The sequence below is a fragment of the Pelophylax lessonae genome, assembly GCF_965119305.1.
Source record: "Pelophylax lessonae genome assembly, chromosome: 3".
Lineage (NCBI taxonomy): Eukaryota > Metazoa > Chordata > Amphibia > Anura > Ranidae > Pelophylax > Pelophylax lessonae.
Window position 1 is genome coordinate 23,461,896 of NC_138770.1, and position 23,917 is coordinate 23,485,812.

The 23,917-nt window shown below is 45.8% G+C and overlaps 4 protein-coding genes across 4 annotated transcripts in view; 2 read left to right on the forward strand and 2 right to left on the reverse strand.

The window, feature by feature from the left end:
• LOC309550687 (uncharacterized protein) overlaps positions 1–23,917 on the reverse strand; it is a 411,684-nt gene that overhangs the window by 180,785 nt on the left and 206,982 nt on the right. The window lies entirely within an intron of this gene.
• Positions 1–23,917, reverse strand: part of LOC309549786 (uncharacterized protein) — a 304,712-nt gene that overhangs the window by 72,453 nt on the left and 208,342 nt on the right. The gene's annotated exons all lie outside the window — the stretch shown is intronic.
• Positions 1–23,917, forward strand: part of LOC309550695 (uncharacterized protein) — a gene marked incomplete at its 3' end in the record, with an annotated part of 321,308 nt that overhangs the window by 13,680 nt on the left and 283,711 nt on the right.
• On the forward strand, positions 6,999–17,023 carry LOC309549787 (uncharacterized protein; the record flags this gene model as incomplete). The annotated part of the gene is made up of 5 exons (XM_082250293.1): positions 6,999–7,321; positions 7,401–7,607; positions 7,706–7,847; positions 15,831–16,670; positions 16,755–17,023. The coding sequence occupies exons 1-5, from the start codon at positions 7,070–7,072 to the stop codon at positions 17,021–17,023; spliced, it is 1,710 nt and encodes a 569-aa protein (XP_082106419.1). The 5' UTR covers positions 6,999–7,069.

A 23,917-nucleotide genomic window follows, 5' to 3' on the forward strand; every position in this document is an offset into this window, starting at 1 on the left:
TGCGCGATTCTTCTCGCCACTTTGCAGCATGTTGCGGGCGTTTCGGCATTCCTTTTGCCCCGGACAAGACGGAGGGACCGGCTACTATGCTCAGCTTCCTGGGTATTGTCGTGCATTCAGAGGCTATGGAGTGCCGCCTGCCTGAGGACAAGCTGTTGGCCTTTCAGAGCGGAAATCAAAGGGGTACTGGGCTTGCTCAAGATTCAGCTGCGCAGCTTACAGTCGTTGCTGGGCAAGTTCAATTTTGCTTGCCGCATCATGCCTATGGGTCGTGTTTTCTGCCGACGGCTGTCGGCAGCTACTTCCGGGGTGAAATTGCCCACTCACTTTGTTCGGCTCAATAGGGAACATAGGGACGATTTGCGGCTGTGGCACAGTTTTCTGGACACCTATAATGGGCAGTCCTTGTGGATGACTGGGCCGGTCAGCAATTTTGATCTGGAGCTTTTCACGGATGCGGCCGGATCGGCTGGGTACGGGGCTTTTCACCGGGGTTCTTGAAGCGTGGCTTCATGCCCGGGCGAGTTTTGTTCGCAATTTGGTTCTGTTGGAGCTGTTCCCGGTGGTTGTGGCCCTGGAGATTTGGGGCGAGGATTTCCAGAATTTGAAGGTTCGCCTGCATTGCGACAATCTCGGGGTGGTACAGGTTATCAACCACGCGTCGGCTTCTTCTCAGCCGGTGGTTCGACTCCTCAGGTATTTGGTTTTGTGTTGTCTGCAGTTGAATGTTTTCCTGTATGCTATGCACATACCGGGGGTACACAATGATGTTGCTGACGCCCTGTCTCGATTTCAGTGGGACAGATTCCAGGAGTTGGCGCCGGCAGCAGAGCAACGCGGTGTCCCATGTCCCAACTGGCTGTGAGGGATTGCCTTGGGGTCCTCGCTGGATGGATCCGGCGGTCGGTGAGTGAGTCCACGTGGTCAGCGTATTATAAGGTATGGTTAGAATGGCTGGAGGTGCTGCGGGTGGCTGAGGTGGATCCTTCTGGTCCGGAAGTTCGGTTGGTGTTGCTTTATTTTATTTCCAACCATTTCGAGAAGGGCGCATCGGCTTCTGCCATATTGCGCAAGTTGTCTGGCTTGGCCTTTTTGTTTAAATTATTAGGTTGTCGAGACTTTACGAAGGATTTTTTGGTCCGCCAAGCGTGGAAGGGGTACAACAGGTCGTACCGGTGCAGGGATGCCAGGCGCCCGGTGTCATTCGCTCTCTTGCATGACGTGTACCATCAGTTGGGGGTGCACTGCGCTTCTGGATATGAGGTTTCCTTGTTTAAAGCGGCTTTCTCTCTCGCCCCTCGAGAGCAGTGTCGGGGGGTATATTGGAGCAGGATGTTTCTTGCGGTGAGGATGGGGTCAGCATCCTCCTTCGCAGATCAAAAACGGACTAGGGGTTCGGGTCCGGTTATTCACAATACCGGCGTCGCCGCTGTGCCCGGTGGGCACGGTTTGGGCGTTTCGGGCATTACGCCCGCCGGTGGCTGGATCCTTTTTGATGCACGCTGACTGGTCTTCTTTATCGTGTTTTCAATTTATTTCAGTGTTTCGGAAATGTGTGGGCACTTTGGGTTTGGATGCGAGCAGGTTTGCCTCGCATTCCTTCCGAATTGGGGCGGCCACGGAAGCCGCTCGCTGGGGGTTGGATGAGGAAGCGGTAAAACGCATTGGGAGGTGGGATTCCAGGAGGTTCTTACTGTATGTTCGTCCACATCTGTTGTTGGAGTAACGGTAGGGGGGTGTTGGTTGGTGTTGTTGCTGGGTGTCTGCCGTGCTAGTTGTTATTTGGTGGTGTCTTATTCCTTTTCTTTCAGGTTTGGAGCCCTGCCTCGTCTGGATTTTGGGATACTCCTATGTTTTTTGGGGGGCCCGTTCGTCCTAATGGTAGACAGCTGGGTTTCTCTCGCCGGGAGGCATGTGTCAGGTGGCTGGGGGTGTCAGGCATGATGTGGGGCAGGGTCGTACCGGAAGTTCATCGTTTCTCCCGGCTAGACAGGCAGCCGGATATTTTGGTACTGCATGCTGGGGGCAATTATTTGGGGATAAGGTCCATGCGGGCCTTAATTAGGGACATCAAATTGGATTTCCTTCGGCTACGCACGGCTTTTCCGGTGCTGCTCATTGTTTGGTCCGATATGGTGGCCTGCACTTCATGGCGGATGGCCAGGTCGGTTGAGCGGCTCAATAAAGCTCTGATTAAGTTGGATAAGGAGGTGGGGTGCTTTGTTTGTCGGAATGGGGGGTTTGTGGTTCGCCACTTGGAGTTGGATACCTGGCAGTATCTGCAGGGTGACGGCGTTCACCTCAATGCGGTGGGGACAGATTTGTGGTCCCTAGGGTTGCAGGATGGGATACAGCGAGCCTTGAGGGTTTGGAGGGGTACTCAAGGGTAAGGTTTTACCCTTGGGTGCTGGTGACTTTTTTGTTGGTCTTTGCTGGCGGGGGAGGTGAACAGTTTAGGATAAGGGTATGGTTGGGACTCATCGTTGGTATGTGTCCCTATGGTGCATTCCACTTAATGTCAGTTTAAATGGAATTTAAAATGGTGGCAAAAGTGGGTTGTCTCCGAGCCGGTGCCGCGGCTGGAGGCCTATCAGGGTATAGGTCCCGCAGTGCAGGATTTGGAATTTTTTTGGGGGGTGCCTCAAAGACCAACAGGCTTAGCGACTGATATGTTTCTGTTTTAAGGAATGTTTTTCTCCTTTATGTTAATTTAAGTTTTAAATGGTTAATAAAAGGGCTGCTATGGCCAGTTTACTCCAATTACGGTGTGGTCTCATTCATTTAGGTAAATGGGAAAGTTGGCATGGAGTGGGGGTGGAGTTTGGCTGTAAGCAGTGCACCAGGTTGAGGACATCTATTCTACATTGGTCAAGATTGTTGCATTCACTAGATGTGGTTCGTGCAGTTAAAGTCTATTTGAAGTCATCTGCACTATTCCGTAGTACCAATGCTTTTTTTGTATTGCCAGAGGGGCTTAGGAAAGGCCAAGTGGCAACTACTTCCACTATCTCTAAGGGGATTCATCAAGTCATTGTTCAAGCGTATAGCTTAAAGGGTAAGGTTCCACCTTTTAAGTTTAAAGTGCATTCTACCAGGAGGGTGAGTGCTTCTTGGGCAGTGAATCATCAATGATCTATGACTCAGATTTACAAAGCTGCTACTTGGTCTTCAGTTCATACATTCACCAGGTTTTATCAAGTGGATGTTAGAGCCCGAGAAGGGGCTCAGTTTTGTATTAGCGTGTTGTTAGGGGCCCCCAGATCCTGGCCCTCATTTACCAAAAAAGTGTCAAAAATAAAGACATGAGCCAGTTTTTGACAGTTCCTTTATTAACCACTTGCCTACAGGGCACTTTCACCCCCTTCCTGCCCAGGCCAATTTTCAGCTTTCAGCGCTCTCACACTTTGAATGACAATTGCGCAGTCATGCTACACTGTACCCATATGAAATTTGTATCATTTTTTTCACACAAATAGAGCTTTCTATTGGTGGTATTTAATCACCTCTGGGTTTTTTATTTCTTACAAAGAAAAAAGACAGAAAAAAAAGTTTTTCTTATTTTCTGTGAGTAAATTTTGAAAATAAATACATTTTTCTCCTTCACTGATGTGCGCTGATGAGGCAGCACTGATAGGCTGCACTAATGGGCACTGATGAGGTACTTATATGTTGCACTGATGAGCACTGAGAGGCGGCACTGACGGGCGGTACTGATGGGAACTGACAGGCGGCACTGATGGACACTGACGGGTGGCACTGATGGACACAGTGCCCACAATCAGTGCCCATAGTGCTGCCAGTCAGTGCCCATCAGTGCTTAGATGAGCAGGCACTGACTGGCAGCACTATGGGCACTGATTGTGGGCACTAACTGGCACTTTATTTTCATTTTGTGTAATCAGGGCACTGATGATCAGTGCCCTGATTACATGTATCTGTCTCCCCTGTGAGGAGGAGCCGCTGATCGGCTCTCCTCGCCTCACACACTGACAGTGTGAGGCGAGGAGAGACGAATAACGGCACTTCCTCATTTACATGTGACTGGCTGTGATTGGACACAGTCGATCACATGGGCAAAGAGTCATGTCATTGACTCTTTACCGAGATCAGGATTGTGCCGTGTCCTAACAACCTATTGACTGTGCGCTTGGCAGGATTTAAATATTAAAAAAAAAAACACAGAGCACACAGAAAATTCGGGTGATTGGTGAAGTTCTCCTCGGCCCAAACCACTCACCCATCCCTAGTGGTGTATAGAGAGAGGGAGAGGATTGTTGGAGAGGATGCATGGAGTGCATCGGTGGGAGAATACAAGGCTGAGGGTGTTGTCACCAGAGTGAGTAGAAGCCTCTATCCATTGTGTATCCATTGCTTCAGACCAAATGAGGAGGTTAGACTGAGAAGTTTGGAAGTAGCAGAAGTGTTCGTAGTAACAGGGATGTTGAAGTCGCTGAGAATGATTGTGGGGATTTCAGAAGAGAGAAAGTAGGGCAGCCAGGCAGAGAAGTCATCAAGGAAAGGTAATACCGGTCCAGCGGGCCGATAAATCACAGCAATTCTAGAGGAGATTGGAGAAAATAGACGTATACAGTGAGCTTCAAATGATGAGAGGGAGGAGAGTGGAGAACCTGGAAGGTGCTCTGTGAGGATAGGAGGATTCCACACTCCACCTCCCTTGTGTTCCCTAGGTCTAGATTTACACCTACTTTATTCATCTTATGGTGTTTATCAATAAATGAAGTAAACTGATCCATGTGCAAATTCATATACAACATAAAGTGCTTTGTGCTCAAGATGCTGTTCCCTGCAGATCCACTGCTTCCACTTTACACCTACTTCATTATCTTATAATATTTTCTATAGAGTAATAACCTGTGCAAATTCATGTAATCATACAATATTTCTTGCTCAATATAGTGTTCTCTGCAAGTCCACTGCTTCCACTTTGCATCTACTTCAACAAAGTTCTGTTGCTCCATAAAAGTCCACAAATGAATGAAAAGTTGATAAGGTGTGAAAGTTCTTCGTGCTCCAAACTGTGCCAGCTGTAGTGTAGCCACGTCCTTCACACTCTCCTCACCTCCGATGGCAAAGGAACTGGATCCTCCTCGCTCACTCCTGCAAGTCTGCTGCGCTTTCTGTCAGTTTCCCTCCTAGACTCGGCTTCCTCCTCCGACCGCTGTTCCAGCAGGAGCTCCGCCTCTTCATACACACTCAGGGAGGAGAGAAAGGGGAAGGATATACAGTACATACACACACAGCACAAGGCCGTGTTCACACTACCAGACGGTTCTCAGGGCTGCAGTTCCTCTGAGCTCCACAAGGTGGTGATCTTTCATCTACCGAGACAGGAAGTCTCTATGGAATACAGACAGGAAGTGATGTTAGGTAAAGAGGACGTTCCATAGAACATAGAGGGAGACACTGCAGGATCTGGCGGCAGAGGAGGTAATAAGTAGATTAACCCCTTCAAGGGGATCGGTTGATGATTAATATATCTTGCTTCCAAAGCTGACCACACATGGATGGAAATGTGACCGATCCCTGCTGAACCAGCTGAATTTCCATGTATCTATGGTCACCTCCTCTCCCCCTCATCTTCTTCATTATGTAAGTCATGCTGAGATAATCTCCCATTGGCTGAGCAATATTCTCATTTGTCGCTGAGCTCCTTCTTGCTATTCCTCGTCCTGCCTGTTGTTTCCTTGGATTGATTTTCTGTGTAGTGACCCCGGCTTCATCTCTTGGATGCGCTCGTCTGTTGCTTGTCCTGACCTTTATCCTGATTCCTGGATCTCCTCCTCATCTCTCCTCCATATCCTCTTACACAGCTTTTCTCCACACCTGCAGTGACCCTGGGGGGTGGAAACTTGGCACCAGCATGCAGCAAAATCCATCCCCACCATTAGGAGCTCTGGAGAAAATTGTCTGCTATTTACACTCCGTTCCTCCGCACGTCACCTGCTCACATGAGAGATTACTTTCACACATTCCTGACAGATTTCTGTATGGTAAAGGTCAAAGTTTACTCTTCATTTTTAGGAGAAGTGGGAGGCACCCAGGAACAATGATTTGGTTTGCATGGGAGCCTCAAATAGAGAGCCCCTCCAATCTCCCCATCCAAATGTCCCTCCATTCAGAGTCTATGTGTCCTATGACATCACACTGACCTCACAGCTCCTCCCCCAATGTGCATCCATCTGGCTTTTTCTTTTCATGCTCTTAGGATGTGGGCGGACCCTTGGCATCCTCACATAAAGTGGGACTGTTAGTCCTGCGTTGTATGTAATGATGTCAGAATGCCTGCAACAAGTTTTTACTCTGCGTAGTGTGGGGGGTCCTGTGTGGGTAAATTATACCTCAGTCTGAGGTGGGGCTTTAATCAAATGGAAACCTGAATGGTGAGGTGAGGAGGATTCTGGGAATTTCATTTGATTTTACTATTTGTGTTCAGATCTAGAGTTTTCCTCCTGTGAAGTCTGGGGATCACATGACCATCACATTGCCTCCACCTCCCTCCCTGATAGAATAGAAATACAAAGAAGATTCTAGAAGTCCCCAGAGAGATCACGGAGGAGAGGTGAGCGGTGCTGGGAATTCTGGGACATTATCCAGTAACAGACAAGGGATGTGTCTGGATGGTGACTGTATCATTGTGTGTGTCAGGTTCCTATAAGGTGTCAGGATGTCACTGTCTATTTCTCCATGGAGGAGTGGGAGTATTTAGAAGGACACAAGGATCTCTACAAGGACGTCATGATGGAGAATCAGCCGCCCCTCACATCACCGGGTAAGAGGAGACTTTATTGTAAAGGAGAGAGCAGTACGGAGGGTCCACCTAGATCCCCCATCATCTGATAAACACATAGAAACAATGTATTCAGTCAGTGTGTGTGTTTCCTACAGATGGATCCAGTAATGGGAACCCACCAGAGAGATGTCCCCGTCCTCTGTATTCCCGGGATTCCACACAGGAAGGTCACACCATCCCTCACCATCATCAGGTAGATGAGGAACAATCACTGATAGTATCATTAGGATCTGTACATTATCTGCATTGTTACCATTGATGTCATTTTTATTATATATTCAGAGTGGAAACCTGAGAGATTCTAAAGTTGAGGTTAAAGAAGAGATAAAAGAGGAGGATGATGAGGATGGGGTGATGGAGGAGTCAGAGTTTCTAAAAATACACAAAGATCTGTGCCAGGACACCATGGTGGAGTCATCCAGCTACAGAAACCCACCAGAGAGATGTCCCCGTCCTCTGTATTCCCGGGATTCCACACAGGAAGGTCACACCATCCCTCACCATCATCAGGTAGATGAGTGTCAATGATTGGTAGTTCTGATTTATATACAGTATATTTGTTACAATAAATGTTTTATTATATATTCAGAGTGGAAACCTCGGGGATGATAATATTGATTTTAAAGAAGAGTATAAAGAGGAGGATGAGGAGTATGGAGTGATGGAGGAGTTTTCAGAAGGACACAAGGATATAATGGAGCCACCTAATACCAGGAACCCACCTGAGAGATGTCCCCGTCCTCTGTATTCCCGGGATTCCACACAGGAAGGTCACACCATCCCTCAATGTTACAAGGTTGGTGAGACAGAGATTATAAAACACAGACTCATGGAGACAATGTGTGGATTTTTATGTGATGTTACAGATGATATTCTTTCATTTTCTTGATTTAGAGTGGAGATCCAATCGATATAGAATTTGAGGTTAAAGCAGAAGAAGAAGAGACGTATGTGAGGGATGATCAGCAGTCTATGGAGGAGGATGGAATAACGGGGACATTTATAGAGGAGGACACTCCTACAGAGATCAGCACAGGTGGGTCATTAACACTAAATCCATTCCTCCACCCATACTGCTCACTGATTGGTCCAGAGTAGGGCGGGGACTGGGTGATATCAGCCTGTAATCCCCTGGTCACTTTCCTGAGCTGTGTTCCCCGTCCTGTATTCCTGTATTTCTCTCGGATAATCTTCCTTCTCTGTGCTGCAGACACAATTTTTGTATCTACACTGCATTTATGGAGATTCTGGGATTCGGCTGGCAAAAAAAATGTGCATGATATAGGCACCTAGGTTATGAGTTTTGGGTCTTCTGCCCCATGCCTGAGTCTAATGTCTTGTTCCAAACAAATGAGAAGGAGATACTGTACACCATATGAAAGGTCCATTTCCATTCCTCAATATAATGTCATATTCCAAACAATAAAATTGTCATCATTTCAATAGCATTATTACTTAGTGATGTTTGGTTGGGTAAGGTTGTATCATTGATCCATGTCAGATCTCTTTTTTTTTTTTTTTCAATTCTTTTATTTATATAAAAGACAACTTCCAGGCATAATAAACAGTAACATTCCTTATAGAACATATGCTGAGACAGTGTATTATAACATTGAAGACAATTCATTTATACCTTTGAGTTCTACATCGGTCGTAGAATAAGAGGTGTTCTACAATTCCTCTAATGGGAGGAGTTATGCAGGACTAGAAAGTTCCCGGAGTTGTCTGTTCCAGTTTTGCATAACGTATAGAAGAAGAAGGAAGGAGTAAAGCGAATAAGTAGTGGAAAGAGAGAGGGAAGTAAAAGAAACCTAGAGAGAGGCAGAAGAGGATAAGTAGGTGGGATGAGGGGGGAAGGGGTAAGGAGGTGTGGAAGGGGGGGGGGGTGTAGGAGGGTTAGCATTGGTAAAGCTCTGGCCCTACATCAGCAATACTTTCCACCAATATTTTAGAGCTCCCCCAAACTCAACATGAGGTCTCTTTAGTATTGCCTCCCTTAATTAAAGAGCAGCCTTCATTAGAGAGGACAAATATATTCCATTGACCCCAGGTTTTGGTATATCGTTCGTGTTGGGGACGTGTCGAGAGAACAAGGTTTTCCATTCTATTTATTTCTTTGAGCCACATGCCAACAGTCAGGCCCTGTGGGTTTTTCCATTTAAGAGGGATGCACATTTTAGAAGCATTTAGAAGGTGACAAATGACAGAATTTTTATAGGTCTGGGCCGGGATGTTAGAAGCATGGAGAAGGAGGAGAGCAGGGTCATTGGGGAGCGGTTGGTTTATAAACCTCTGAGACATTTCATGTACTGTCTTCCAGAACTCCGCTAGTTTAGGACACAACCAAAAATCATGTAGGAGTGTCCCCCGACCCTTCCTGGCATCTCCAGCACTGATCAGTGAGTGTGGGGAAGAATCTGCTCAACCTTGACGGCGTGTGGTACCACCTTGTTAGGAGTTTGAAGTTGGTTTGTTGTATTTACATGCAGATGGATGATGTAAATGTAAACGGAATGATGTGATTTTGTTGGTCTGGATTAAAGTTACAGTCTAAATCTCGTTCCCTCTTAGCTAAGAATGGGGGTTGGTAAGTCCCCTGGGGTGTGATCGGTAATGCATAGGTCGTGGATAATACCTGTGTCAGTATTCTGTCTTGAGAGCAATGCTCTTCGAAGGGTGTAAGTTGTGTGTTGCGTTCACTGGGAGGTGGAAATGAGTTTAAGAAATTATGGAGTTGCAATGCCCTCCAGAAATCTAGACGGTAGGGTCCCGAGGAGTCCATGAGGTCTTTGAGTGCAGGCCAACTAGATGATGTTGAAAAATTGGGAGGCTTGGAAATAGCCTGACTCCATCAAGGTCCTGAATGTTTTATCTTGGTAGCCCGGGGTAAACTGGGGATTCCCCAGTATGGGTGTCAGTGGCGAATGCATCGGGGAAAGTGAAAGTTGTGTGAATAATTTAGAGCAGGTTCTTACTGTGTGACCTATGAGGGGATGGCGTCTTATGGAGTTTGGTAGTGAATGGTGGCATGATGGAGCTCTATGGAGGGGTATGTTGCATTGGGCCTGTTCTAGTCTGGGCCAAAGCTTTGCTTCACCATGATGACACCAGTCTGAGTCTCCCCAATTGTGTAGTCTGACAGTACTTGCATAAGTCCGGAACTGCCAGTCCACCTAGTCGTTTAAGCAAGAGTAGTCTCCTACATAGCCTAGGTCGCTTATGTGCCCAGATAAAACTACTAGTAGGGTGTCATCTTGTTTAAAATATTGTGAAGAGATGAATATTGGAAGTGCTTGAAAGAGGTATAGAGAGTATGCAGATTTTAATAATGTTTCATCTTTCAGATTTAGTAAAGTTTATATTTAGATTGGACAGAGTGCTATATGCCTCAAACTTGTGAAGAAGATTCGGTAGGGAAATTATGGGATTTATGAGGGAAAATAACATGTCCTCTGGATACGCTGATATTTTCTGCTGGGTCACCCCAACAGTCATGCCTGAGATATCCTGGTGGAGGCGTATTCTACATAAAAAGGTTTCTAGTGATAATGCAAAGAGTAAGGGTGACAGAGGGCCCCCCTGTCTTGTCCCACTTGTAATTCTGAAGTAGTCCGATAAGATACCGTTCACCTTAACCTGGGTGGCAGGGCAGAATAGATGTGGGAGATCCAGTTTAGCATGGTGTTGCCCTAAGTAGTAGGGGGCGGGGGGGGGGGTATGAAGAGAATGGAGATAAAAAGAGGGGAGGCAAAGATGGTATGAGAGAGGAAGAAAGGAAAGTCAGGCAAGCAAAGAATATGAGAGAGTGAAAGAGAAGGGGGAAATCCCACAGAGAGAGGCCTCAATTTACTAAGAGATTGCAAAAAAATGCTAAGACGCTCACCAGTAAGGATCCGGATGAATTAGCGTGTGCCTATGTGGGGTTGTAGTTGGAAAGAGCCAAGGGACGGGCCCTGACCCCCCCCCCCCCCGGCAGCCTTCTTTAATAAATGAAAGGTATATAAGGTGTATCACTGCTCCCTATAGGACTGCTGAATTTTCACACTTTAAGGATTCCCTTGGGTTACCCGTAGCAACTGCTTGCAGAACTTGCAGAAATCTTAACACTTTATGTTCTTGGCTCAGTCAATGATCAGTCTAGGTGTAGTTGTTTTTGTGGTTTTATTTCATATTGGGATAGGAGAAGGGATGAGTGGGATACTCCAACTGTTGAACTATTCACAATTCAGAGGACTTCTAGCTTGAGAATGCGGCAAGGCCGCTACTTCATCCTGCCACTTGAATGAAGCTGAGGAAAGTGTTCCTATTTGTGTTTATCCTCAAGGTACTCCCCCAGCACCCCTTTCCTCTGTACTAGCTGACACCTGTCCACTGACTATAAACTTCACAGTGGTCCCCTTCCTGGGCAGACCCCTGGGCAAGATCCTCTGTACTCACGATACAGTTTTTCCAGATTGTTGCAGTGCCCCGACTCCTCCAGTCAGCTCTCCTGGACCTCTGGGTTCAGCTCCTTTCCACTGGTTCATCAGGCCAACTGCCTGTGACCATCACCAACTGCTGCAGAAGAGGGGGCAGCCACCATCCTCCTTCTGGGACTTTGCTTCCCGCCAAAAGACCTCTACCTCATGTGCCCCTGGCTTTTTATACCCTGCCCCACAATTCACCAAGACAACCCATCTGTGCCAATCCTTGGGACTGTATCAAAAGCCTGTGTGTCATTGGCCAGGTTTCCTCCAGCATCCAATGTGCCTCCCCATTGGATCAGCTGGGGACACTCCCTTAGACCAGATGAATCACCCACTGGGCACACTGAGCAGACCTAACTCACAGATCCTGCTCCCTGATAAGCAGAGTGCAATATAGAATTTACCTGCTGCTTCTCTGATAGGCAGACAGAGACAAAACTATACTCAATCTCTAGCACCTGACTAGGAGGGTGCTACATCCACCCCCCACCAAACGAGCCATGTCCTCACTGGCTCTGGGGCAGCCGCCCCCCTACAAAAATTTCCTACAAAAATAAACGGAGTATCCCACAAACCTGGGAAAGGGGGAAAAGGGAAATAACAAATGTACATATAATAAATTACGTAGAAAAATATAGATATGCCGTACAAATTTTCACAAAACAACTTAATGCACCCCCCATCAAACAAAACTCTGCTTGAGTGAGTAACATGTCAACCTGATTAACTAGCTAACTATAACATTCACTTTTCACAAATGGAGGGCCTTGCCAGACCCAGACATCCCGTGCGAACCTGCAAAGGAAGAATTAAAGGTTAGCACTTCCAACATTTGCATATTAACAACATTCTACCTAAGGTAGTGAGAATGCCCTCTCCTCAGAGGCGACCTTCTCACCCAAGATCCCTAGCTACACATCCTGGCAGATATCACTTCCAGTAGGCTTGACTAGGCGTTCAGCTCCACTCCTGTACAGGTGACAACCAAACCCTGTCAAGCTAACTATCTACCTTCTAGCCACAATGAGTGACTGAAACAGACACAGTCCCTTTAGCACCCGGGCACTGACTCTTCTTCCATTTCAGCCAAGCCCACAAGTTCTCGAAGACCTGTGGAGTCCATCCGACTGATGCTCACAGTGTCCCTCACACCTGTAGCACCGAGGCTACATGTCTTCTTAAGGACAAGGTATTTGCTGGAGCCTGAGCAACCTGTCAGACTTGTCGGTGTTAACAGTCTCTTCAGGGGCCCCTGGCACTAGGGCACCCCCCAATGAAGAGACCTCAGATCACTACCCATTCTCCCTGGGTAGCAACCCAACAAAGTTCCATTACTGGCCCATTGGCCCAATAGTATCTTCACAAGGCATCTTTGTAAAAGAGTCTCTTTGCAAAGAATTCTCCTCTTCAGCCCTATGACCTAACTACTCCACAGAGTGTCCTTTTAACTTGCGGTGGTACATGATCCTGGCCCGATGGCCCAAAGGATCTCCTTTTTAGCACAGTTATAGTATCACTAGAGTCCTCCTTTAGTAAGGGTCTCTTCTTCTTTAAAGTTGGAGGGTTGGCCCTCTTTACTGGAACCACTTAGCAGTGGTAATTGTAGATTTCCCAATCCCTTTTGCAAGGATAGAAGGGAAAGGGGTATTGGAAATAGGGCTTGGGCCCTAGCAACAAAGGTGAAACTTGAAACATCACTGTACACTTTACATTCGGGCTCTCCAGCCCATCTTCTTCTGTAAGCAAGTAAGCAAACTCAGGCTAGCCAGCCTCACTAAACTCAGCATCCTGTGTCCTTAGCAATAGTAGTCAGGATGTGGGATTCGCACACCTTTCCCCTCTGAGTCTTTTACACGGATGGACCATGCCTGGCCAGATCCATCTGGCCGGTGGACCTCCACTCTGTCTATATCGATGGCCCGCCCAAAGTTCCAATTAGCCTTTACAGATTGGAAGGTTTTCCATAACTCTGGCTTTGACTGGTTGCGGTGGGGTTTTGGGATATAAAGGAAGTCCCACACAGCCTCGTCACACCAAGACTCTCTCCTTTCCTCAATCTCCCTTGGAGCATAAGGATAATCATATCCATATTCTAAGTCTGGAGAACCTGGGGAGGGTTTGTCTGTTGCCTCTCCCAGGTGGGGAATACAGGGTCTCCTCCTTAATGATGAGAGACGCATAGGCCTCATTTTGTTCCCAAGCCCGGGCATAGGTCCGAGGAGGGATAGATCTGGGATCCGGTTAGAGTAGGCCTCACAGAACCCCAGATTCTTAGCACACTGTCCACGTATAACAGAATCTATAGTCTCCTCATCAGGAACACTTGGACTGGCCGAACTGCTCTGTTCATTCGACCCCCAGTCCCACTCGGTTTCTTCCTCTGATTTCCAGACATCGATCCCCTCCTCCAAGGATCTGTAGCGATGCTGGAAACTAGGAGACCCCACATCAATGACCCCGGCTTCTTCCTCGCTGCTCAGACTCACAGCCCTGGTCACCGCAGGCCATTGACTCCCCTTTGCCTTTGTTGGAGCAGACCTGGTGTCTGCCACTGCAGTCTTCTGTACATCAGGTGGCCGCTCCCCGGCTCTCACTACCTGTATGCACACAGCCTCGGAAGTTAAGGTTTCTCTCATGTGGCACTCTGTAGCGCTGGCAGATGTTACTGAGCCCAGTTCCATCAGCACCCTGAGCACTCCTCTTCCTCTGCCCAGAGTCCTGATTAAGAGGCCAACAGAGCACGAGTGACCCCGGTCTCCCATGTCACATTCAGTCTCCTGGGCTGTTTTTCACTCTTCCCCGCCCGCAGCAGCAGATTGCCACAGTGCCCGCACTGGCCCCACCCTTGCATCCGTATGGTAACATTCAGGCATTGACTACATACCGGGCCCAAGTGTTCCACGCCTGCTCTGGTACACAACGCCAGTCTTCTATCGGGCACCAATCACACCCCGGTGTCCCACAGGGCCGATGTCGGCATTCCGGTCTGCTCCACAGGATCTCCGCCAACATGTGGAATAGCCTCCGCGCTCGGGCTTACTCCGCCACTCGCCATCTTGCTTCTCCACACACGTGTCTCCCTCTCAGCTACACTCGAAGGCAGAAGTAATTTATAGACCCCCTTCCTCTTTCCAGATTGGCTGTGCGTGGGCTGTGTCTCCGCCCACAACTCCAGATTAGCTGATTCTTTGGCGGTGGCTCCTCCTGATAGGCAGATCTCTCCAGCGCCCGCTTTCCAGCGCGGTACAGTAACCTTTTCATTGCCACTCCAACTCAGCTCAGCCAGCATGAAAATCACTGTAAAGCAGATCGTGGTCTTCAATCCGCACGCATCCGCCATCCTTGTCTGTACCTGGGACTCAGTTGTACCTCCATCTCTCCAGGCCAACTGACCCCCTTTGCTATTTAGGAGAATTGTCCCACTGTCAGACATTGCATGGCCGACATTCTTCTTCATAGCATTTGTACCGACAACTCTCACCATACTGTCTTGGAAAAGTGTCCCGCTGTCATTAATTGCACGGTCAACATTTTTCTCTATAGCACTGGCACAAACATGGCCCCCGACACACCGATCCACGTGCCCTAGGCCGTCATTTTCTCCGTCCACACTTGCATCATTCACTGTTAAACATTTGTATAGCGTGATGCAACTCTTCTTCTCTAACTCTCCTGCACATTTCTTGAGAGCAGATTACAGTCCCAACAAAAGTCCATCCGTTGCCGCTGGCAACCACCACTTTGAACTTGACTCTTCATCCCACTCTCCCTAACTCCTGTAGGACGAGTCCTAGGAATGAATAAACAGGAGGGAACGGGATAAGGCGCAGGCCAATGAGATGTTGGGGGAGTGGGTGGAGTCAGTGAGATGTTGGGGGAGTGGGTGGAGTCAGTGAGATGTTGGGGGAGTGGGTGGAGTCAGTGGAGGTGGTGAATGGAAACATGCAGGAGTGACTATATATGAAGGTTACGATCGCTGTGTCTATGACTGTACAAAGCGGAAATATTGTGTACCGAATGGAATGGACTTTTCTTTCTTTATAATAAAACTTTTTCTGATTTAAAATAAAAAAAACACTCAGAAAAGATGAGTAGGGAAAATGTCAGTGGCCTCCACCTGTAAAACCATTCCTGTTTTGGAGGTCGTCTCATTGTTGCCCATCTAGTGCACCTGTTGGTAACAACCCCCTCTGCTACTTGACTGAGCAGATGAATATCCCAGGAGTTTCCCTGACTTGATGCTATACTCTGATTATAAAGTGTTGAGCAGTGTATATGAGTGTGGAAAACTCTTGGTAATTTTTCTTGTCTTCTGACAGACGGACTCTGTGGTGGGAATAGAAGGACATCGGAGGAAGATGTGACTACAGAAGATAATGACATGGCATCTTCTCCAGAAGTAAATCCCGTTCCTCATAATATACAAGACAGACCTCACCATTGGAGGAGATCATTGGAATCTCCTGATACTTCACATAGTCCTCTAATATCTGACAGTGCCGACGGGTGCGGGAAACCATCTCATCTCAGGGAATCTTCTTTATACCATACAGGAGAGAATTCATTCTCATGTTCAGAGTGTGGGAAATGTTTTAAACAGAAAGGAACCTTTCTTAGGCACCAGAGAATACACACAGGGGAGCTTCCCTTTTCATGTTCAGAGTGCGGGAAAGGTTTTATTCGTAAAGAAAGCCTTCTTAGTCACCGGAGAATACACACAGTAGAGCGTCCCTATTCATGTTCAGAGTGCGGGAAATATTTTAATGATAAAAGAAACCTTCTTAGCCATCAGAGAATACACACAGGTGAGCGTCCCTATTCTTGTTCAGAGTGCGGGAAATCTTTTATTCGTAAAGGACACCTTCTTACCCATCAGAGAATACACACAGGTGTGCATCCCTATTCATGTTCAGAGTGCGGGAAAAGTTTTAATGATAAAGGAAACCTTCTTAGGCATCAGAGAATACACACAGTAGAGCATCCCTATTCATGTTCAGAGTGCGGGAAATGTTTTAATCAAAAAGTAAGCCTTCTTATACATCAGAGAAAACACACGGGTGAGCGTCCCTATTCATGTTCAGAGTGCGGGAAATGTTTTAATCGTAAAGTAAGCCTTCTTAGACATCAGAGAAAACACACGGGTGAGCGTCCCTATTCATGTTTAGAGTGCGGGAAATGTTTTATTCATAAAGGACACCTTCTTAGCCACCAGAGAATACACACAGGTGAGCATCCCTATTCATGTTCAGAGTGCGGGAAATGTTTTAATGATAAAAACAACCTTCTTAAGCATCAGAGAATACACACAGGTGAGCGTCCCTATTCATGTTCAGAGTGCGGGAAATGTTTCAATGAGAAAGGAACTCTTCATTTGCATCAGAGAATACACACAGGTGAGCGTCCCTATTTATGTTTAGAGTGTGGGAAATATTTTATTCATAAAGGACACCTTCTTATCCATCAGAGAATACACACAGGTGAGCATCCCTATTCATGTTCAGAGTGCGGGAAATGTTTTAATCATAAAAAAAACCTTCTTAGGCATCAGAGAATACACACAGGTGAGCGTCCCTATTCATGTTCAGAGTGCGGGAAATGTTTCAATGATAAAGGAACTCTTCTTTTGCATCAGAGAATACACACAGGTGAGCGTCCTTATTCATGTTCAGAGTGCGGGAAATGTTTTAATCGTAAAGGAAACCTTCTTCGCCATCAGAGAATCCACAGGGGAGAGCTTCCCTGTTAATGTTTAAAGTGCGGGAAATTTTTTAATAATAAAGGAAACCTTCTTAGCCTTTAGAGAATACACACAGGTGAGCCTTCCTATTCATGTTCAGAGTGTGGGAAATGTTTTAATAGTAAAGGAAACTTTCCTAGCCTTTAGAGAATACACATAGGTGAGCCTCCCTATTCATGTTCAGAGTGCGGGAATTGTTTTGCGCTCAAACGTTAACCTGTTAGACACCAGAAAGTTCATAGAGGCGAGTGTCTTTATTCATGTGCAGAGTGTGGAAAATGTTTCACTAAGAAAGAACACCTACTTACACACAGGTGAGCGCCTTTTTAATGTTATGAGTGTGGGAAATGTTTTCCAAGCAAAGGTTTATTTCGCAGAAACCAGAAAGTTCATACGGGCGAGCGTCCTATTTCATGTTCAGAGTGCGGGAAATGTTTCACTCCTTATGTACGTTTCAAACGTAAAAGAATTAACACTTATATTAGAGGCTCCATTTTCATGTTCATGTACATGCACTGCAGCAGGGTGGCCGTTCGGCGCAGAATCACGTACCTGTACGTCAACTGCATTTCCAGGTCTGGGGCCAGAAGAGTTCCAGGAGTTCTACTCTTATCACAGTTCCCAAACCAAAAGGAGACATCCACCACATCTTCAATCCTAGGGCCCTAAATGTCCTCAGCTGGGCACAGGAGGCCCTAAATGTCCTCATCTGGGCACAGGAGGCCCTAAATGTCCTCATCTGGGCACAGGAGGCCCTAAATGTCCTCAGCTGGGCACAGGAGGTCCTAAATGTCCTCAGCTGGGCCCAGGAGTTCCGCATGTAATCCACCAGGTCATAGTCTCTTTATCAGGGAAACTTTTTTCTCTGACTACCCCACATACATGTACTGCGGTAGGGCAGCCGTTGAGCACAGAATCACATACCTGTAAGTCATCTGCTTTTCCGGGTCTGGGGTGTGCACACGCACCACCGGCACCCAGCTTCCGCTGGACACAGCAGGAGCCAATCAGTGGGCCCGGCGGATACAGTGTCCGTTGGTACCCGGCAATCATTCCCGAGAGAGGCAGAACAGTTGTCCACCAATGTAAACAAGGCAGATCACCGTTCTATTAGTAGGGAAGATGGAGATCCCTTGTATCCGATAATGGAGGCAGGAGATAGTGGCGCACAGCAATAAATATCTAAAAATACCAATGATCAGGGTAGGGGGTTGTCAGGACTATGGTAATGGTAATAGGCATATTTTTCATATTGCATGTGAAGAATTATGAACTGCATGACCCCAGAGACAAAGTTCAATTTATGGCCTTCACTAGAAACTCAATAAAAGACTCCGGTTTGTAGTTTCCATTGTTTGTTGTTAAAAAGTGGTAAGCCGTTGTTGACTAACCCTGGAGATAACGACTATATTCTATGGTCTTGAAAAGAGAATATATTTGAAGAAGCCATAAAACATTGTGTCCTGTCCATGAGTTATTTTCCATACAATAGCAGATCCTAACAGGTTCCCCAAGGACAGCTGTATCATGGATTACCTAACTAACACACCATTGTATCAACTATGGAAAAATAAACAACAGAGGAGCCATGGGAAGAAAGTTTTTGGTTCATTTTCTGGTAATTAACTTAGACCTATTCCAACTGTATTTTTAAATGAATTTAATATAATCATAAGCATCTACAACCTCCTTGTTCCATCATATACCAAGAGGGGATGTGGAAAGATGGTTATATGGACAATCCTCCATTGAAGATTATATTATATCAGTTAGATAGTAGCTGATGATTAAATTCGATTATTTCATATTGTAGATCCCAGACCATGTCATGATTATATTATTTACTAACATAATAATTCTCTAGTAGATAACCTTCTGATTGAATACATCACATGTGTCAAACAATTATAATCCCAGGGAATTGTGTATCAATTTAGATAATCTATAAGTAAGTCACTTATTCTTAATTATATACAGGGAGTGCAGAATTATTAGGCAAATGAGTATTTTGGCCACATCATCCTCTTTATGCATGTTGTCTTACTCCAAGCTGTATAGGCTTGAAAGCCTACTACCAATTAAGCATATTAGGTGATGTGCATCTCTGTAATGAGAAGGGGTGTGGTCTAATGACATCAACACCCTATATCAGGTGTGCATAATTATTAGGCAACTTCCTTTCCTTGGGCAAAATGGGTCAAAAGAAGGACTTGACAGGCTCAGAAAAGTCAAAAATAGTGAGATATCTTGCAGAGGGATGCAGCACTCTTAAAATTGCAAAGCTTCTGAAGCGTGATCATCGAACAATCAAGCATTTCATTCAAAATAGTCAACAGGGTCGCAAGAAGCGTGTGGAAAAACCAAGGCGCAAAATAACAGCCCATGAACTGAGAAAAGTCAAGCGTGCAGCTGCCAAGATGCCACTTGCCACCAGTTTGGCCATATTTCAGAGCTGCAACATCACTGGAGTGCCCAAAAGCACAAGGTGTGCAATACTCAGAGACATGGCCAAGGTAAGAAAGGCTGAAAGACGACCACCACTGAACAAGACACACAAGCTGAAACGTCAAGACTGGGCCAAGAAATATCTCAAGACTGATTTTTCAAAGGTTTTATGGACTGATGAAATGAGAGTGAGTCTTGATGGGCCAGATGGATGGGCCCGTGGCTGGATTGGTAAAGGGCAGAGAGCTCCAGTACGACTCAGACGCCAGCAAGGTGGAGGTGGAGTACTGGTTTGGGCTGGTATCATCAAAGATGAGCTTGTGGGGCCTTTTCGGGTTGAGGATGGAGTCAAGCTCAACTCCCAGTCCTACTGCCAGTTTCTGGAAGACACCTTCTTCTAGCAGTGGTACAGGAAGAAGTCTGCATCCTTCAAGAAAAACATGATTTTCATGCAGGACAATGCTCCATCACACGCGTCCAAATACTCCACAGCGTGGCTGGCAAGAAATGGTATAAAAGAAGAAAAGCTAATGACATGGCCTCCTTGTTCACCTGATCTGAACCCCATTGAGAACCTGTGGTCCATCATCAAATGTGAGATTTACAAGGAGGGAAAACAGTACACCTCTCTGAACAGTGTCTGGGAGGCTGTGGTTGCTGCTGCACGCAATGTTGATGGTGAACAGATCAAAACACTGACAGAATCCATGGATGGCAGGCTTTTGAGTGTCCTTGCAAAGAAAGGTGGCTATATTGGTCACTGATTTGTTTTTGTTTTGTTTTTGAATGTCAGAAATGTATATTTGTGAATGTTGAGATGTTATATTAGTTTCACTGGTAAAAATAAATAATTGAAATGGGTATACTGTATATTTGATTTTTGTTAAGTTGCCTAATAATTATGCACAGTAATAGTCACCTGCACACACAGATATCCCCCTAAAATAGCTAAAACTAAAAACAAACTAAAAACTACTTCCAAAAATAGTCAGCTTTGATATTAATGGGTTTTTTGGGTTCATTGAGAACATGGTTGTTGTTCAATAATAAAATTAATCCTCAAAAATACTCATTTGCCTAATAATTCTGCACTCCCTGTATATATATATATATGATATTAATATGCATATTCATGAAATGGCATTACCAGAACTGAACCTTTCAAAGAGATATTACAGAAATATCAGGTGGCCATGCCGGCACAGTGAGAATATGGACAGAATCTCATTTTTTTTTTATTACTATAAATTAATGTAGTAACTTCTAACAAAGATTTTTGCTCCCTGACATACATGGTGGTTAGTAGAGGTATTGCATAATTACTCAACCAGTTAATGGTTATTGACCCCAACCAATGGAAAGAAGTTCCACCTTCTGGGTTCCGCTCATTGTAATTTTTATGGCCTTTTTGTCCTATACAATATATAAAGGAACCCAGACGAGACATAGAGACACACACATCCACCCATACACACTCATCATACTCCATCTTACTTCACCTTCATTCTATACCTGAAACTCTGAAAAACCTTAAGGACGCAAGCTCCTCCCTAACCAGCCACCATTTTGGGAAAGGCAGCCATTTTAGGACTCTGGTAAATGACCATTTTTAGCCAGCAGCCATTTTGGAGTGGTAATTATGCATTATTGATTCTTTGATTTTTGTTTCCTTGTATGCTATATTTCGTATGCTCAGGATATTTAGATTACCTTCCCAGTTGTAACAACCATTGTAGATTTTTCTCTAAACATTATTTTAGTTTTTATTACATTTTTCCATTCTTGGTTTAGCGACATATTAGCGAATTAGTCTCACGTTTTGCATAGTCTGTTCTCACTCCAACTGCAGCGGAGTGACTGTTGGCTACACAATTCACAGACAACTTTGTCTGATATATAGAACTCTTGATATATGGTTTTTACTCCTTCTGGGGAAAAAGTAATCCTGTCCTTTGATTTGTATTGCTGAGCCAAACCGATTCAACTAGTGTTATCATTAGGTTTGTATTTTATGTGAGATTTTATTTTTGTGTCACCCATATCTATTTATTGTGAATACATGTCTTATGAATAAATATATATATATATAATCTCTACTGTAGTCTGTGTTCACTAAGATTGGTATATGCTGTTAAAAAGAAATTAATCGATTAAAAAGAACTCGTACTTCATTCAGAATAATATTCTCGAATGTATAACGCACAACAGGGGTACAGTAAGAAAAGTCTGAACCCAGGGTGTCAGAGGGGTCGGGAGACTTGTAGAGTCAGGACAACTAGGGGGTACAGTAAGAAATGTCTGAACCCAGAATGTCAGAGGGGTCACGAGATTTGCAGGGTCAGGGCGATCATTGGGGCACTGTAAGAAATGTATGAACCCAGTGTGTCAGAGGGGTTGGGAAACTTGCAGGGTCAGGGCAAACTTTGAGGTATAGTAAGAAATGTCTGAACCCAGGGTGACAAGAGGGTCAGGAGACTTGCAGGGTCAGGGCAACCATTGGGGTACTGTAAGAAATGTCTGAACCCAGGGTGTCAGGTCTGGAAACCTGCAGGGTCAGGGCCACCATTGGAATACAGTAAGAAATGTCTGAACCCATGGTTTCAGAGGGGTTGGGAGACTTGCAGGGTCAGGGCAGCCATTGGGGTACAGTAAGAAATGTCTGAACCCAGGGTTTTAGAGAAGTTGGAAGACGTGCAGGGTCAGGGCAACCATTGGGCTACAGTAAGAAATGTCTGAACCCAGGGTTTTAGAGAAGTTGGAAGACGTGCAGGGTCAGGGCAACCATTGGGCTACAGTAAGAAATGTCTGAACCCAGGGTGTCAGAGGGGTTGGGAGACTTGCAGGGTCAGGGCAGCCATTGGGGTACAGTAAGAAATGTCCAAACCCAGAGTGTCAGAAAGGTTGAGAGACTTGCAGGGTCAGGGCCACCATTGGAATACAGTAAGAAATGTCTGAACCCAGAGTGTCAGAGAGGTCAGGGGACTTGCAGGGTCAGGGCAACCATTGGGTTACAGTAAGAAATGTCTGAACCCAGTGTATCAGAGGGGTCAGGGGACTTGCAGAGTCAGGGCAACCATTGGGGTACAGTAAGAAATGTCTGAACACAGGGTGTCAGAGGGGTCAGGAGACTTGCAGGGTTAGGACAACTATTGGGGTACAGTAAGAAATGTCTAAACCCAGGGTATCAGAGGGGTCGGGAGACTTGCAGGGTCAGGGCCACCATTGGGGTACAGTAAGAAATGTCTGAACCCAGTGTGTCAGAGGGTCGGGAGACTTGCAGGGTTAGGGCCATCATTGTGGTACAGTAAGAAATGTCTGAACCCAGTGTGTCAGAGGGGTAGGAAGATTTGCAGGGTCAGGGCAACCATAGGGGTACACTATCTTTAAGTTGCCTTCACTGGGGTAGCTTTACATGGGCAATTATGTCACTGTGACAGACCTAGCTGGGACATGCTTTTTGGAAGGTGTATGCCTGGGGGATTGGTGGAGTGGTCTTGTTTCTGATTCATGTTCATGTCTCCCCAAAACACACAGACTCTGGGAACTGGAGGTTCCATATTTGAGGCCTCTATGCCTCAAACTAGCAATTACTTTAGATGGTAATGTAATCCACTCAAACCACTGGGGTACCCTGCCATAATGTAATGTGGGGGGAAGAAGTTGGAAACAGCGCTACCTGGAGTATGTGCAGAATGTGAATGGGATAGAGGAAAAAGTGCTTAGTGCATAATATATAGTGCAGATATAAAAATGTGCAGATATTATACCTGTGAAAGATTACAAATCACTGGCTGAATATAGGTGATAGCAAACTTCAGCCACAAATCGAGTAAAAATAAGTATAAATATAAATGTATAAGTGGCAAGGTATGGTATAAATAAATAGTGTAGTAAAATAATTCCCAATAGATAGATAGTGGAAATCGATAATTGATATGGTGGTCAGTAGTAGTAAAAGCAGTGAAAATACTATTCCATACCTTTTTGTATCATGTTCCTCCAATATGACCACTAGAGGTCGCACTTACCCTGTAGCCAGATAATATTCATGGAAAACATATAGGGTATGAAAAAAACTCTCAGACCTGTCCCCAATCCTTCCTTACGGACCGATGGATCCCATCTGAGTGCAAAGGAGAAAAACGAACCTCTTAGTGTGGCATACAATAGGGAGTTTGCAAAAGGCTAGTAGTAACTCGCGCTTTAGCAACGGATGCAGCAGATCGTGTCAGACAGGTGCAGACAGCGCCGGAGAAGCTTCCGCGTTCCACCCTCGGCGAGCTGTGGACCGGAAGTGACGTTGACGTTAGGTTCCGCCCTACGCACGTTTCGTCGTTGGACGTCTACGGGAGCTGCCATAATGTGTTTATTGTAAGTAGGTCTCCTGTTATAGTCTGTTGCCTACTAGTCTGAGGAGGAGGGAGATCACTGTTTGTATTCTTAATTGTGCTAATTAAC